Below are 15,458 nucleotides of genomic sequence, written 5' to 3'. Positions count from 1 at the left end.
AAAAACAACTCTGTGTGCAACGTTGACATTTCAGGTCTCTGTAGTCCAGCTGGCTGATGCTCTGGCATGTTCATGTCGCACAGGAAGCTGCTCTGTGCCCATTTTAAAGAAATTCCCGGCATGTCCCCATGAGTCGCACGGGCAAGTTCTTCTAGCCTGCTAGTATCACGTTTCAATCAAATCCAACAAGAAGCTAAGACCCTAAAGCCTTTCTTCTTGTAAATTACATCAGGGATACAGTTTAAGGGGTTGTTTCTGTGAGTGAGCAAAGTTACATGGGAAACAGCCCCACGATGCATCACCCACTGAAAGCACAAAGCTGTCCTGCCCACCGGAGACTATCCAGTGTGGTTGTGTTCTGACCTGGATGGTCCAGGCTAGTCTGATCTTCTCAGATCTCAGAGCAGCCCTGGTTAGAACTTGGATGGGAGACTGCCCAGAGGCAGGCAATGGCAAACCGTCTCTCGGTCGGGATGGCCTGATTCTTGGGGGGTGGAATCTCTGTCTGGTGTGAATCTGCGGAGTGAAACTATTTTGCTCTTGCTCTCTGTCTCCGCTTATCTCTCCCGCTCTTAGTGAAGGCCAAAAGCTCTGGCCCTTAGCAGTACCGCTGAGAAACTGTATGGTGGGAGGGGGAAGGGATGTCTGGGTGCTTTATGATTGAGATGTCTCGTCTGAGCCAAGCCAGAGACATCTCGGACCGTGTACGGAACTTATCTGACCAACAATAATTGTTCAGCACAACTGTTTCAATTGCTTGGTTCAAGGAGGTTCTGACACTCTCTTGCCTTGAAAACCCTTCTGGGTTGTTCTAAGTTAGCTGTGACGTGACAGCACCTGTTGTTTGTAAGTTCTGGTGGCTCATATAAACACATCCAGTGATGCCCAAGCAGAAATGTAAACAGGCAGTGAAATTCTATTTGTGCAAGATCTTGGACGATACCTAACTGTCCTCCCTGTAGGACAAATCTGCTAAAAGCCATTGCAATTCCATCCTTTCTTTTAATTGGTTTTTGTATCCCACTTCTACTCCCCAACCAAAGGCTGTGGCTCAGTGCAGCAGCATGAGGGAGGTTAAGAGCTCGTGTATCTAATCTGGAGGAATTGGGTTTGATTCCCAGCTCTGCCGCTTGAGTTGTGGAGGCTTATCTGGGGAATTCAGATTAGCCTGTACACTCCCACACATGCCAGCTGGGTGACCTTGGGCTAGTCACAGCTTCTCGACGCTCTCTCAGCCCCACCCACCTCACAGGGTGTTTGTTGTGAGGGGGGAAGGGCAAGGAGATTGTAAGCCCCTTTGAGTCTCCTACAGGAGACTCAAACTCTTCTTCTTCTACTACTACTACTACTTCTTCTTCTTCTTCCTCTACATAGTCAACATGTAACGTATACAATCAATACGTAATACAATCTACAAATAATGCATAGTACAATAAGTAATGTAATTTAAATCAGACGAGTAAATAGTTAACGTTTACAAAATACACAAACTTAGGCGCCTTTCCGTTTCCTTCTCCAACTGTGGATAAATTTGCCCAGACAAAACTAGAAATAAATTGGAAGTAATAAAATTAAAGTCCCCACTAAAACCTACTACCACCTCCCTTCTTCAAATAGACCAGAGTTCAGGATATGCTGTGGTTACATTGGCACCAGGGACCGGCGAGAGGTTTTTTTTCCACGCTTCTCCTTGGGCAAGAACTCTAGCTCATGAGGAAATCTCTCAGCAGATTTTGTAGTCCTTCATGCCTGTTCCACTATCTTACGTTTACTTTAAATCAGGTCTGTTGCAACATGGGAGTGTCAGAACCTCAGCCAGGCCACAAAAGATGGGGAGCGTGCAGCATACAGACAGCCCCGGAGTTTAGGAGGTCTGCTTTAGATTTCTGTTAAATTGCTGTCCTAAGCAGATTGGCTTCAGCGGTCTTGAAAGGGTGTGACTGCCTTGGATTGCACCGTTAGAAACTTCCTTTCTCCGTTTTCAAGCGTCTTTTCAAAAAGTGTGAGAGCTGCAAACCACAAGAAAATTAAGAGACTGTGACAACCTTAACAAAACTTTGGGATTAATAAAGATATCTCGGAGACTCCGTGCGTTCTGTGGACCACAGGCTACACGGCTTTCTATTTCTCCTTTCATCTCTCATCACCAGACAGTTCTTTTTTTACTCATAAAGCTTACACTGGACATTTATTCATGCAATAAATTAGATGGTTTCCCTACAAGGTTCTGCATGTTTTCCTCCCTCTAAGATAAACCATCTGTACGTCACAAAAAAAAGACTAAATGCAGAAAGTAGCTCTATTAATATTTTCATCAAGGGAGAGAGAAATCCCCCCCTTTCAAGTCTCAGACTTCAGAGTTGCATATGAAAATTCTCACATAGCTTTCTAAAACTCTTATGCATATGACTATACAAAAATGTTAAAGTCTAGGTCAGTGATGGCGAACCTATGGCACGGGTACCAGAGGTGGCACTCAGAGCCCTCTCTGTGGGCACGTGCAAACAAAGTGCCTCCCCCTCCACACATCTAGGCTGGCCTGGGCCACTGGGCTCAGTTATTAACATTAAACCTAAGACCTAGTTTTGGAGAAGTAGTGTAGATAACCCTGTCAAGCACTGTTAAACTAAAGTTTAACCTGGGAGTAAGCTTGGTTGCTGGCAATGGGGCTTGCTTCTGAGTAAACCCTCCTAGGGTCATGATTCACCCATTGGAAGAGTTGCACGGTTGCTTTAAAGCAAAGCCACCGACTACCACCAAGCTTACTCCTGAGTAACGCACGCCTTGGAGCCAACCGTTTTTTCTAAACAAAAACCTCAGTATTCAGGTTAAATTACCGTGTTGGCACTTTGCAATAAATAAGTTGGTTTTGGCTTGCAATTTTGGCACTCGGCCTCAAAAAGGTTCACCATCGCTGGTCTAGGTTTTAAATGGTATTTTTAATTGTTAGAAGTTCTGAATTTTGGTACAGCTCCATCCCAGAATTTCCATATTTGAACAGATTTCTGCTTGGAGAACTCTTCCATACCATCACTTCCCACTGCAGCCCAAAACGTCCCTAAAATGCTGACCAGGGGACAGCCCCCCCCCCCCCAAACAACAACATTTCAGGGTGCATTTGAGACTGAAGCAGGTGAAGGGAGGTTATAACATGGCTATTCGTTGGCTGAAATTCTTGCATCTGTGGAAATATTCTGGTCCAAACCACAGTCTGGTACGAAAGTAGATTTTTGGCTTTTTCTAAGCATCATTATGTGAGCGTTCAGTTTTTGTTGGTAAGGCTTTAATTTTTTTTAAAACTGGAAAAAGAGGGGAGAAAAGAAACATCTGTTTCAGGAGTACAGAAATGCTGCACTCTCAAGCATCCACTACAGAGTCCTCCCTGATGAGAAAAGAGATAGGTTTATGGTTTTTGGTGTAATGTTGCAGATATAAATATGTGTGAATATAGTGGAGGGCAAAGTAGTTCCTGAACTGGTGTGTTTGTCCATCCCACCAGCATAAGTGGCACCTACGCAGGTGGAGAGGATGGCGGGCAGGTAAATAGGATGGTGGCAGGCACCACACAACTTGGCAGTGCCTGACCTGGGAGAGCCTGCCGCCTGCAGGTGTGCTAGGGGTATTCCTGGGAGTGGAACTGTTTTTAGTTTCCACTGGGCTTTCAACCTGGGAACACTTCCGGTGTAGCTCTCTGACCTATGCCGGGATAACACATTTTCTCAATTCAGTTGTGCAGGTGGCAGTGGGGTATTTCCCCCCTGCTGCTTGCTTCACTGCCTGTAGCTTAATTGCAGGCGGTGTGACCCCCCCATCTGGATTGGGCTGATATGGTTGTGAGACCAAGATTGTCCTTTAAAGTGTGGAGGCTGAAAAAAATTTACATGTTTGTGAAAATTATTGAAATCCAACTACTTTGAGAGCCCTGGCAGCAGATGAAGTTGGATGTGGAGTAGGGTTGCCAGCTTCCAAGTGGGGCCTGATGATTTCCTGGAAATACACATGATCTCCATACCACAGAGATCATTTCCCCCTAAACAAAATGGCTGCTTTGGACTCTGTGGCATTATGCCTCCACTAAGGTCCCTCTTCATCCTGAACCCTACCCTTCCCAGGCTCCTCCCCAGAGGCGGAGCTACAAGGGGGCTGCATTGCACCAGGCGCGCGCCCGGGGCAGGGGGGGCAGCAAAAATTTCAGGTTTATTTTTTGTATTTTTTTAGTGTTTTTCCGTTTTTGGCCTGCAAGGGGTGCAGTTTTTATGCTAGCAGCACCACAATTTCAGGGAGTTTTCAGGGGACTCTCCTGATGATACCACCCAAGTTAGGTGAGGTTTGGTTCAGGGGGTCCGAAGTTATGGACTCCCAAAGGAGATGCCCCCATCCCTATTGTTTCCAATGGGAGCTAATAGGAGATGGGGGCTACACTTTTGAGAGTCCATAACTTTGGACCCCCTGAACCAAACTTCACCAAACCTGGCTGGTATTATCAGGAGAGTCTACTAAAGATACCCTGAGATTTTGATGCTGCTAGCGGCTAGCCTAAAAATTACGCCCTCTGCAGGCCAAAAACTGAAAAAACACTAGAAAATACAAAAAAACACAAACGAACATGGGGTGGGGGGGCAGCAAAACTCAGATTTTGCACCAGGCTCCATTTTCCCTAGCTACGCCTCTGCTCCTCCCACAAACCTCCAGGAATTTTGCAACCCAGAGTTGGCAATTCCATTAAGAATCCTGACTTGGACGTCGCAAGCTAGCCTGATCTCATCAGATTCTCAGAAGCTAATCAAGGTCAGCCCTGGCTAGTATTTGAATGGGAGATGGCCAAGGATGTCCAGAGTCATGACATAGAGACAGGCAATAGCAAACCACCACTGAATGTCTCTTGCCATGAAAACTCTATGGGGTCACCCTCAGGAAGCCCAATCTCCAGAACAAAAATAGACATGGAGAAAGCCCAAGAAATCTCTCTCACTAAACTGGGTGGAGGAACCCCTAACAGTTCCTAGTCCAATAACTGGAGCTGTGTTGTAGGGTTAGAGGCAAGGTGGAAGAAGGAGGAAGAGTTTGGATTCATACCCCCCCCCCCTTTCTCTCCTGTAAGGAGTCTCAAAGTGGCTTACAAACTCCCCTTCCTCTCCCCACAACAGACACCTTGTGAGGTAGGTGGGGCTGAGGATTTCTGAGAGAACTGTATCTAGCCCAAGGCTTCATGTGGAAATCAGTTCCCCAGGTAAGAGCCCGCTGCTTCTAACCACTACACCACGCTGGCTCTCTGGTAACCCTGTAAATATGAGGGTTCCAGGGAATGAAAGGCTTTAAAGGTTATTACTGAAACCTTGGTGGGCGGGAAGGTGGCATGATATAGCCCAGTCTCACCAGATTTCAGAAGCTTAACAGGGTCAGTGCTTGGAAGGGAGAGCACCATGGAAGACTTTGTCAAGGAAGCCAATGGCAAACCACCTCTGCTTCCCTCTTGCCTTGAAAGCCCCTTGCTGGGGCTGCCAGAAGTTGGCTGTAACCTGATGGCACTTACACACGCACTCACACATACCTTGAAACAAACACAAAAGCAAGCTGACAAGCCAATACAGTGATCTTGAACTTCCAGTAATATATGCTCAATGCCAACCAATAGTCTAGAGCAGGGATCTGCAACCTGTGGCTCTCCAGATGTTCATGGACTACAATTCCCATCAGCCAATTGGCCATGCAGGCAGGGGCTGATTGGAATTGTAGTCCATGAACATCTGGAGAGCCACAGGTTGCAGACCCCTGGTCTAGAGGGTGCATTCTGTTTGAGTTGTTGTGTCTTTGTTGCCTTCATGCAGCACTTTACAGTAGTTCAATCCCAAGATTTCCATACTGTGAATTAGGAAGGTCAGCTGAGACATTTCTCTGCCATATGAAATTGAAAAGGGGAAAACAATTTTGTCCTGCAACTTACCTGTTTTTCCAGCTGAAGGACTATCTAACAAAACTTCCAAGCTTTTAGCTGAGTTGGTCAATGGTTAAGGGCACATCCCTTCAACAGCCGCAAGTGTTTTGAAATAAGAACTGATATTCCATATCATATTCCCATACAAATTAACATGCATGGCATTGCACTGCCACTGCAAAGACGTGATATCTTACCCCAAACATTCAGTAACAGAGACCCAATCCACTGAAGAAACGAGCTGAGAATACGAAAGCAATGGCCCAATTTAACTTTCTTTTCCTTTTCCCTTCTCCTCTAAAGGTCTTTCTGCAGACGGTGGTGCCAAGCGACAAGAGCATCTCTCTCGGTTTTCCATGCCTGACCTTAGCAAAGATTCAGGGATGAATGTCTCGGAGAAGATGAGCAATATGGGGACACTGAACTCCTCTGTTCAGTTCAGAAGTGCTGAGTCAGTCCGTAGTCTACTTTCTGCGCAACAGTATCAAGATATGGAAGCCAACCTGCACGATCTGGCCAGTCCCATTGGTTACAGAGACACACCCTCTCGTGGAAGAATGCATCAGAGCTTTGATTACGAAAGTGGGATGCCGGGAAACAAGTTGGCTGGACAAGAGGGCACCAGACACCCTCCAATGAGTGAACGCACTCCCAGGCGAACTAATCTCCGGGACGATGATCGGCGTTATCGCCCTCACAGATCCCGACGGTCAAGGAGATCCCGCTCGGATAATGCACTTCACCTCACCAGTGAACAGAGCTATAAGGTGAAAGAGAGGCCCTCTTTACGAGCTAGAGAGGACTACGACCAGTTCTTGCAGCAGAGAAGCTGCAGAGAGACTTTGGAGCAGGGTGCACGGAGAAACCTGTATGGCCAGTGTCCGCGGACCGTTTCAGACCTTGCTTTGCAAAACCACTTTACTGAGAGATGGGGACCCTATTTTGCTGAATACGATTGGTGTTCCACATGCTCCTCCTCCTCTGAATCTGACAATGACGGCTACTTCCTTGGAGAACCAATCCCACAACCCTCCCGCCTCCAGTATGTCACCAGCGAAGAGCTCCTTCACAAATACGGTTCTTACAGCATGCCTAAGTCTTCCACGCTAGGTGGTCGAGGACAGTTACATAGCCGGAAAAGGCAGAAGAGCAAAAACTGTACCATAGCATAACCTTGTCCCCACCCCCACCCCCCAAGCACAGTGTTGGAGAATGTAATTACTTCATCAACTTGCACTGTTGTAGGTCTGAAAATGCTTTTTATTGTAACAAAAAGTCTTGGCAAGTGGGGGAGTTAAGAGAAGGTCATAGACAAAGGTCTATAAATAGTCATAATTGTTGGCATGGTGAATATATTTTGCACATTTTATTTTGGGGATGGAGGAAGGGGAAAAATTTATTTTAGCATGTAATAGTTATCAACTTACCTCCTCCCCACAAGTAGCTGCCACCCATTTAATACCCAGTCCACCCTCATGTTTTAGTTGTCATTGTTTACTATAACCAGCAGTTAGCTACTAGTTTATTCTCTCTCCTCTCTTGCTTTTCATTTCCGTCACCATTTTTTTAAAGGGGAGGTTAACTCTTCTGCCAGATTGCAGGGGAAACTAAATTATTTCCAACACTGTTCAAAGGAGGAGTTCAGTGAGAGTTCGAAGAAACTATTTTTGTATTTTGTAATATCAGAGGAATTCTGTATCTTCGGAGACACTGGGAAACTCGGGCACATCTGTAATTTTTTGAGGCCAGAGTTGAACTGACCTTCAAACCCCCTTTTATCTTTTGCCATCAGATTAGCTCTGGATCAGCAACGCTTTACTTTCTGCTCCCCCCCCCCCCACCCCAAGGAACCCCCTTTTTTCCTACTTCAGTAGTGCTCGAGGAGGCCTACACCTTCATTTTATGTTGCTGTGCCTGCAATCCAAAGAACACTTTCCAGAGGGTAAGTCCCACTGAATTAAGTGGGACTTTCTTCTGAGTAGAGTTGCTTAGGATTTCTCTCGGTGAAACTCAAATGCAGACTCGGTTATTGCTGAAACACAATTAAGAACAAGTTCTTCTTTATCAAACGCAGAAGAAAATATAACCACCAAACGTCAGAGAATGTAGGTCTGAGAAGGCGTTTTCCATCTCTTTGCAGAGGGCGGAAGTGGCTAAAAATTTCTAATACTTTCTGGGGGACGAAGCAAAACAGTTGTAAATGGTGCAGTTGTGTGGTGTCGGCATGAACTTGTTTTAAGTATAGAATTGTTTTCTGGTGCTCTAGTTTCCTGGCATATGTTAACTGCTGTTCATTACCAAGAGGTATCTTCAACACTGCCTTCTTCTGAAATCTATAATGAAATGAATACATCCTAATCATGTCAGACTTAAAAGTCCACCCGTGGGAGATAGATACTTCAAACCCATTCTGATGGCAGTTTGAAGAGCATATCCTCAGGGCAGAGTGGAGTCCATTTCTTTGGAAGTAGAACAAATCAACAAGAGCTTCAATATGGTAGTTATATACATAGGACTCAAAATGTACTCTGTGCTACGGTGGGTGTGAGTTCTTATTCTCTGTATGCTTTTAACAATTGGGAGATTGACATCAAGATGTTTTCTGTATTGTTTCCAAATGGGACAAGTGAGACCGAAGGCAACTCTTTCTCTCTCTCTTTCTTTTATGGCTGTTTTTACTATAGGGGTTGTAATACAGGTTTCAATAGTCCCTAGTTGAATAGGATCTTGCCAACTTACACACCTGTGCATAGTTCTGTTGTGAGCTTAAAGATTCTGTTAAAAGTAAGGATCGAGTGGATTAGATGACAGTGGGCACATTGGTGTGAGGAAGATTACAACAGGCCCTGACTCACCAGGGGGGGCGCTAAGAAACAGGGCCTTTGTGCTTGGCTCCAGCCAGCTACAAAACCAGGCCTTGAATCAACATCTCTGTGTAGCTGAGGTAGAGGATGGCCTTGCCTTTTGGAAAACAGTGACTCGGGAGGAAGTCTGAGATGTGGATGTATCCATAGCACAGCTAGGAATTTTTTTTTCTTGTGCATAAGAAGAATGTGATGATTATGATTTTTAAAAAAATAAAATTAAGAAAAAAACAAAGCATAGTATAAAAAGACTGTCTTTCCCAGCTGGGATGTATGACCCAAACAGAAATGGTTTTATATTGGTGGCGGGGGTGGGGGGGAGATTTGAAAATGAAAACTTCTATTAATTTCGCTCTTGTTGAGGGGTGTCTTTTGTTCACCACTGAGTAACCACTTCATGTATACACTGTTTTTCTTCTTAGCTGACCAAAGGCAGCTTTCTTCATTTTCTCCTCCACAATTTTATCCTCACAACAACCCTGTAAGGTTCGACTGAGGGTATGTGACTGACTCAGGGTTACCCAGCAAGTTTCCATGGCAGAGTGAAGATTCACCTACAGATGTGGACCACTGTGCCTACTGTGGACTAGCTTGTGCCACTATAAATTCATTCGCCCTTAACCTGTCACAAAACACTCAGTTGTTTAGGTATGGTTTATTACATTTGCAAAGAGAATCTTTTTATGCCGTGGTAAGGATTAGCAGTTTCTGATTTTTTTTCCAAGATCCGAGACCCATAAAACTAGCTGTTGGAAGCACTGACAAAACTGAAGTTTATGACTAAGCCCCTTTGAAAACAATTGCTGAGATTTATTTGTGTCACACTTCTCTATTCAAAAATTACAGTGCATAGCCACTTAGCTCTGTTGGTCTCAGCGTGATGTGCATTTGATACTTTTAATAATTAATATAACTAATAAGATTTTTGACACATATTCTCAAGACATTACTCAAGTGTAAATGGGTGGGGAACTCAGTCTCAATCTCTTAAAATTTCACTGCCTTTTTTTTGGCTAACCAAAGGAATGCTTTGTATTTTAGAGCAAAGTACACAGACATAATACCTTATGGGTAGTCTGTAATTGACAATGATTATGTATAATTGCTTTGTCAAATTATAAACCTAGGGGCAGACTGTTAATTGGTGTTAATCAACATATGCCGGAGAGGTTCAGATACTGACTTACAAAGACCTGTAGAGGAAAAAAGTGCTTAGTATTGAATTTGAATACCTTTCCTTTCTGAGGGATTAGGGCAATCCTCCAGTTTTCTAAATAGTTATGCAAATCTGAGGAAGCTGACTAGAGCTATAGAGTCTCTGGTCTGAAATAACGGCACTAGAATCAACTAGGCCTGTCATTGCGACAGGGGGCAGGACACGCGGTAAGCACTCCAAAAAGGTAGCATGCGTGTCCCTGGGCAGCTGAACGGCCCGCCTCACCACCCGGCAATTGGGCGCTGACGCACGCGGGCATTTGGGTGGAACAAGGCCTTTTTCGGCACCTTTACAGGCCTTTTTCGGCACCTCGAGGCAAACTGACCCACCCGCCCTCCCGAAAGGTATGGGATCAGAGGTGGGATCCAACCAGTTCTCACCACTTCTCTAGAAGTGGTTACTAATTTTTCCTGAGTGCCGAGAAGGGGTTACTAAAGCCACCTCCCTGCCCAACAGGGACTGGAGGTGCGTGTGTGCGGCGGCGCCACTGTTTGAATCCCACCACCATCGGAACCTGTTATTAAAATTTTTGGATCCCACCACTGGATGGGATTCTTTTAGCTTATCCGTCGCAGCCCTTTGGGGGTGGTTTGGGCAGAGGAGCGCATCATTTTGAGGGAGGACCGAGCTTGCAGGCTGGACCTCTTTGCCTAGGGAGGCCTCCATAAGAGGCTGGGGAGGGAAAAGGAGATTGCAAGCCCCTTTGAGTCTCCTTGCAGGAGAGAAAGGGGAATATAAATTCAAACTCTTCTTCTCCCCCTCCCCCCTCACCACTGCTACAAAGTTATAATGAATTTTTTCCTTGGCATACAGCCCTACTGTTGAGGCACATCCTCACTGAAGCATGTGTGGAGAAGCGGGGGGAGGGCTCTAAGACTGACCAGATGCGAAGCCTCAGGATGCCACAAACCTTACAGGGTGGCCTCGGGACACTCATACTTTTCCAGCCTCATTTAGCTTGCAGGATTGCTGTGAGAACAAAATAGGGAGGACGGGAAACATCCACAAGCATCCTGAAGAAAGGGTGAGATAAAGGTCACTTCCAAAGATATGTTTGGGTGCACTCGCAGGAAGTCAGGGCAACAAATGAAGTCATTTCCCCTGCTTCATCTCCCCTTCTCCTGCAAACTAAAATAGGTTCCTTCCCCAGTTTATTGACTTTAATTCCGCTTGCAAAGACATTACCTAGATTAACCTGCATATATCCTGCCATTGCAGCTCTCGTCAAAAACATGGAGAAAAGGCCTCTCCGGATCCCTGAACAAGCCATCTCGAAAAAACATCTCTGGATCCTTGTGACCTGTCCAACTACCAACCAGTGTTGATCCTTTCATTCCTGGGTGAGGTAGCATAATACCCTGTTTCCCCAAAAATAAGACATCCCCTGAAAATAAGACGTAGTAGAGGTTTTGCTGAAGTGCTAAATATAAAACATCCCCCGAAAGTTTGGAAGCATGCCCGTCGACCAGAGCATGCAGCTGTGGAGCGGAAAAATAAGACATCCCCTGAAAATAAGACATAGCGCATCTTTGGGAGCAAAAATTAATATCAGACACTGTCTTATTTTGGGGGAAACACAGTAGCTCTCATCCCAAGGATATGTGGATGAACCAAAATAGTCACAATACTTAAACAGAAACATGGCGTTCAGTGGAGAAGTCTTATTTTCGGGGAAACACGGTAGCTCCAAGTTTTGTTGGACGATACTTTGGCTCTTGACCTGTTCTGGCATGGCTTCCGGCCTGGTCACTCGACAGAGGAAGCTGGATTCGGGTGGTTATTAGGCACTGCTGTTGTTATTAGTTTTTACAGCAGCATTTGACATGGGAAATTATGAACCTTTGGCCCACTGTTTTGCCATTTCTGGAGTATGCAGGAAAATCTTGCAGTGCCTGGTCTCAATTCTCTGGGATCGGGGACAGAGGCGAGCATTGGGGGAGAGGATGTCCCCATGGCACCTCTCCTCAATGTTATTTAACACCCATACGTCCATATTGCCACCTGATTTGGAGTTTTGGGCTGGGTTGCCATCAATATGCAGATGACACCAAGATGTATCTGTTGATGGAGGACCAGCCAGACACAATCTCAGACAATCTGGCCAGGTGTCTATGGGCCACGGTGGAATGGTTGAAATGGGGTGGACTGAAACTCAATCCATTGAAGACAGAGGTCATGTGGCTGGGTGGGAGAGACTCCAGATTGGGCTCCCAGTTGCCAAACTTAGACAAGGTTGAATTGACACCTCCACCTACCAGCAAAGGCATGAGTGTGACTCTGGATGCCTCTCTTTCTCTGGAGGCCCAGGTTGCAAGTGCAGCTAGTGGCACTTTGCCATCTCTGCCAGGCTAAGCAGTTGGTACCCTATCAGTCTCATACGGACCTGGCCACGGTGATACATTCAACGGTCACCTCCGGATTAGACCACTGGGCTGTTGAAATCTACACCACTAAACCAAAGACCCAAGTGTAGAGTTCGTCACACAGGAAGCCCTTTTGTGTAAACTCTCCCGCTCCCTTAAATGAATCATTCCAGTATTCTCCATAGCAACAAAGCTATATAAAGCTCAAGGACACGGTGTCTGTGCGCTGGAGAGATGACATGTAATACAGGTTTTTTTTAAAAAACAAGTTTTTAATCTTATAGGAGACAAAACAGTCAGTTGTATTTCTTTCTTTTTGACAAGGTGCTACCAAAAACCCGGCTGGTATTCTCGTACAACTGATGAGCCCTGAAACGACAATGGGAAGGAATCTAATGCTCTAATCCAGTGTGAAATGTGATGTATGAGAAAATTCTATATTGTCACTCTCCTCAGTGGCCCACTTCTGAGTGTGATGAGTGCATAAAACATGAAAATGAGTCATTGAACCATAGATATTAAATTACCTTGAATTTATAACCCTGTTTCACTACTTGGAAAGCAAGCAGTGGGCTAGATCTCTGCCCCAAGACCCAACCAAAATACAGTGTGGGAAACTTCATATCCCCCTAAGGCACAGGTGTCAAACTCGCGGCCCTCCAGATGTTATGGACTACAGTTCCCATCATCCCCTGCCAGCATCATGCTGGTAGGGGATGATAGGAACTGTAGTCCATAACAACTGGAGAGCTGCGAGTTTGACACCTATGCTAAGGCAAGGACAGGGTTGTCAAGAACCTGTAGGGAAAAAAAGGCCTGTTCCTTTAATAGGAGTTTGAGATGTTTTAAAACTAGATTATGCTAATTTACTTCCAATAGAAAGCTCTGACCTCCTATTTCCAAACATTAAGCCTGTTAAAGGGACAACACGTTTATTCTTGAGATTGCCATTTTGGCCAAGTGACACAAAATTGCAACATTTATTGTGGAAGATGTTACTGGGTAAGCAACAAAACAGGGAAGGCTGTTCTCGACCAGGCATACTGAGAACAAACTGTGCCCAGTGGCACTGCCAGTAGCTCAAAGGCTCTCCTCAGTCCCTTGAGCAGGGCAGAGAGTTGGCCCTGTGTTCTGAGCAAAATAGTCTGGCATGCCAGTGTTTCAGCACAAGCTGAAAGCTGCCTCCTCTTGCTCTAGGTTAGCTGAGTCTCCCACTATAGTGGGAGGCCTCCTGCTCCACAGCCTTGCTTATCCGTTGCCACTTGGAAGACCAGCAGAGAGGGAAGGGAGAAGATAAGCATTATCCTGATTTCACATCTGGTGTGGATCTGACAGTGATGTCATTGCATCAACACTACACTCTAGCAGTCCTCTGAAATTCTATGGTGAAATCATATCCCCGCCCTACTAAACCTCTCATTGGAACTGTAGCACTCAGTCCTACCCTGCTCTAGGGCAATTATTCATATCTCCCTAGGAACTAGGGTTGCTAGGTCCCCCCAGCCACTGGCAGGGGATGGGTAAATAGAGTTGTCAAAGATTGGCTGGGAAACTTTTGGAGATTTGGGCATAGAGCCTGGGGAGGGCAAGGACCTCATTGGGGTGCAATGGCATAGAGTTCGTTCGCCAAAGCATCCATTTTCTTCAGAAGAGCTAACCTCTGCACTCTGGAGAGGAGCTGTAATTCCCAGAATCCCCAGGTCCCATCCGGAGGATTATATTCCTTCTAGGAACAGGAAGGGCTGCCTTGCACTTTAAAATCCATTAGAATAACTGTGAGTTACATGTCTTTGTATTGCTCTTAACTTGAACACAGCCCTATAAAAGCCTAAAAAAATTGGGGGGTTTTGTGGTCTTCATTTGACCTAGTCTTTGGAACAACTTCTGAATAATAACGTTTGCCCTGTGATATGTGCAGTAATGATAGAGAAGTATGGCTCTCTAGGCAGATTCAGATTGCCTTTCTCTCACCACACAAGGAGTCTTGATGTTACTGATCGGCGTTAGGGAGAAGGGCTTCTGGGCCACAGGCTGTGTCTTCCAGGAATGTTTCAACCACGGTCCCTCTCATTTTGGAAATTAAACACAGAACCGGGGTTAATTACAAGGGCTGCAAAAGCAATAAACACTTAGCAGAAGTACAGAAAGGCATCACCCATGCTATACATGTAGCGAGAGGTCAGACAAGGACATTGGAATGGCTGGCACCCTGGGAAGTCGCTGGGCAACACAGCTATGTTCATGGACTCTTCTAAAAACTGACATCGTGGTCTCACGGAGCTTTCTGACAAAATCAGACTACAGGTGTGGCTCCTACAACTGAATGCTCTTCCATACCACAAAAAAGAAGAAGGAGGAGGACGAGGAGGAAGAGGAAGAGGAGGAGGAAGGAACCTCATGGCTTTCTCACACACACACACACACAAAAACACCTAGATGTCAGCTAGGACTCATTTGTCTGACAAGCAGATTTCTGTGTGGAGAGATTTTGTGTTTGAGTGAAGAAACATTCAGCCATGTGAGGTTGTCTAGACACAGATTTAGCCTGAGACCTAGGCCTTGGTTCTATCTACAAGGCCTCAGGCTTTAATCTACAAGATTTCTACACCACTCTTCCTCTCAGGCAGTGGTTCTCAACCTTCCTAATACTGCGACCCTTTAATACAGTTCCTCATGTTGTGGTGACCCCCAACCCTAACATTTATCCATTATACAGATGGAGAACACTGATGCAGAGAGTCTTAGGCAACCCCTGTGTAAGGGTCATTTGCGACCCCCAGGGTTGAGAACCTCTGCTCTAAGGAACAAAGGTTAATCTTTGCCTGTTTTATCCCCACAACAACCCTAAAATGCATATTAAGCTGAGGGAGATCTTTGGGCCTAAGGTTTCACGACTGAGGGAAGAGTTGAACCTGGTCTCCTCAGTCGTAATCTGACACACTAACCGCAATACCACACTGACTCACTACAGTATTATTCAAAGCATTTGCATAAGAATGGATGAGTCATATCTGAATCCGGACTCCTATAATGGCCCCTCTTGACAGTTACGTCACGCCCAAAGCTGCCAGCTGACAAAT

The 15,458-nt window shown here is 45.6% G+C and overlaps 1 protein-coding gene across 2 annotated transcripts in view; it reads left to right on the top strand.

Moving 5' to 3' along the window:
* PRICKLE2 (prickle planar cell polarity protein 2) overlaps window positions 1-9,034 on the top strand; it is a 363,321-nt gene extending 354,287 nt beyond the window's left edge. For both annotated transcript variants that reach the window (XM_048489885.1, XM_048489886.1), the window contains one exon: window positions 6,239-9,034. In XM_048489885.1, coding sequence (XP_048345842.1) covers window positions 6,239-7,107 — 869 coding nt within the window. In that variant the 3' untranslated portion in view covers window positions 7,108-9,034. The remainder of the gene's footprint in view (window positions 1-6,238) is intronic.
* Window positions 9,035-15,458: the final 6,424 nt, after the last annotated feature.

The sequence above is a fragment of the Sphaerodactylus townsendi genome, linkage group LG03 (genome assembly GCF_021028975.2).
Source record: "Sphaerodactylus townsendi isolate TG3544 linkage group LG03, MPM_Stown_v2.3, whole genome shotgun sequence".
In the NCBI taxonomy this organism is placed as follows: domain Eukaryota; kingdom Metazoa; phylum Chordata; class Lepidosauria; order Squamata; family Sphaerodactylidae; genus Sphaerodactylus; species Sphaerodactylus townsendi.
This window is presented reverse-complemented; position numbering and strand designations above follow the sequence as displayed.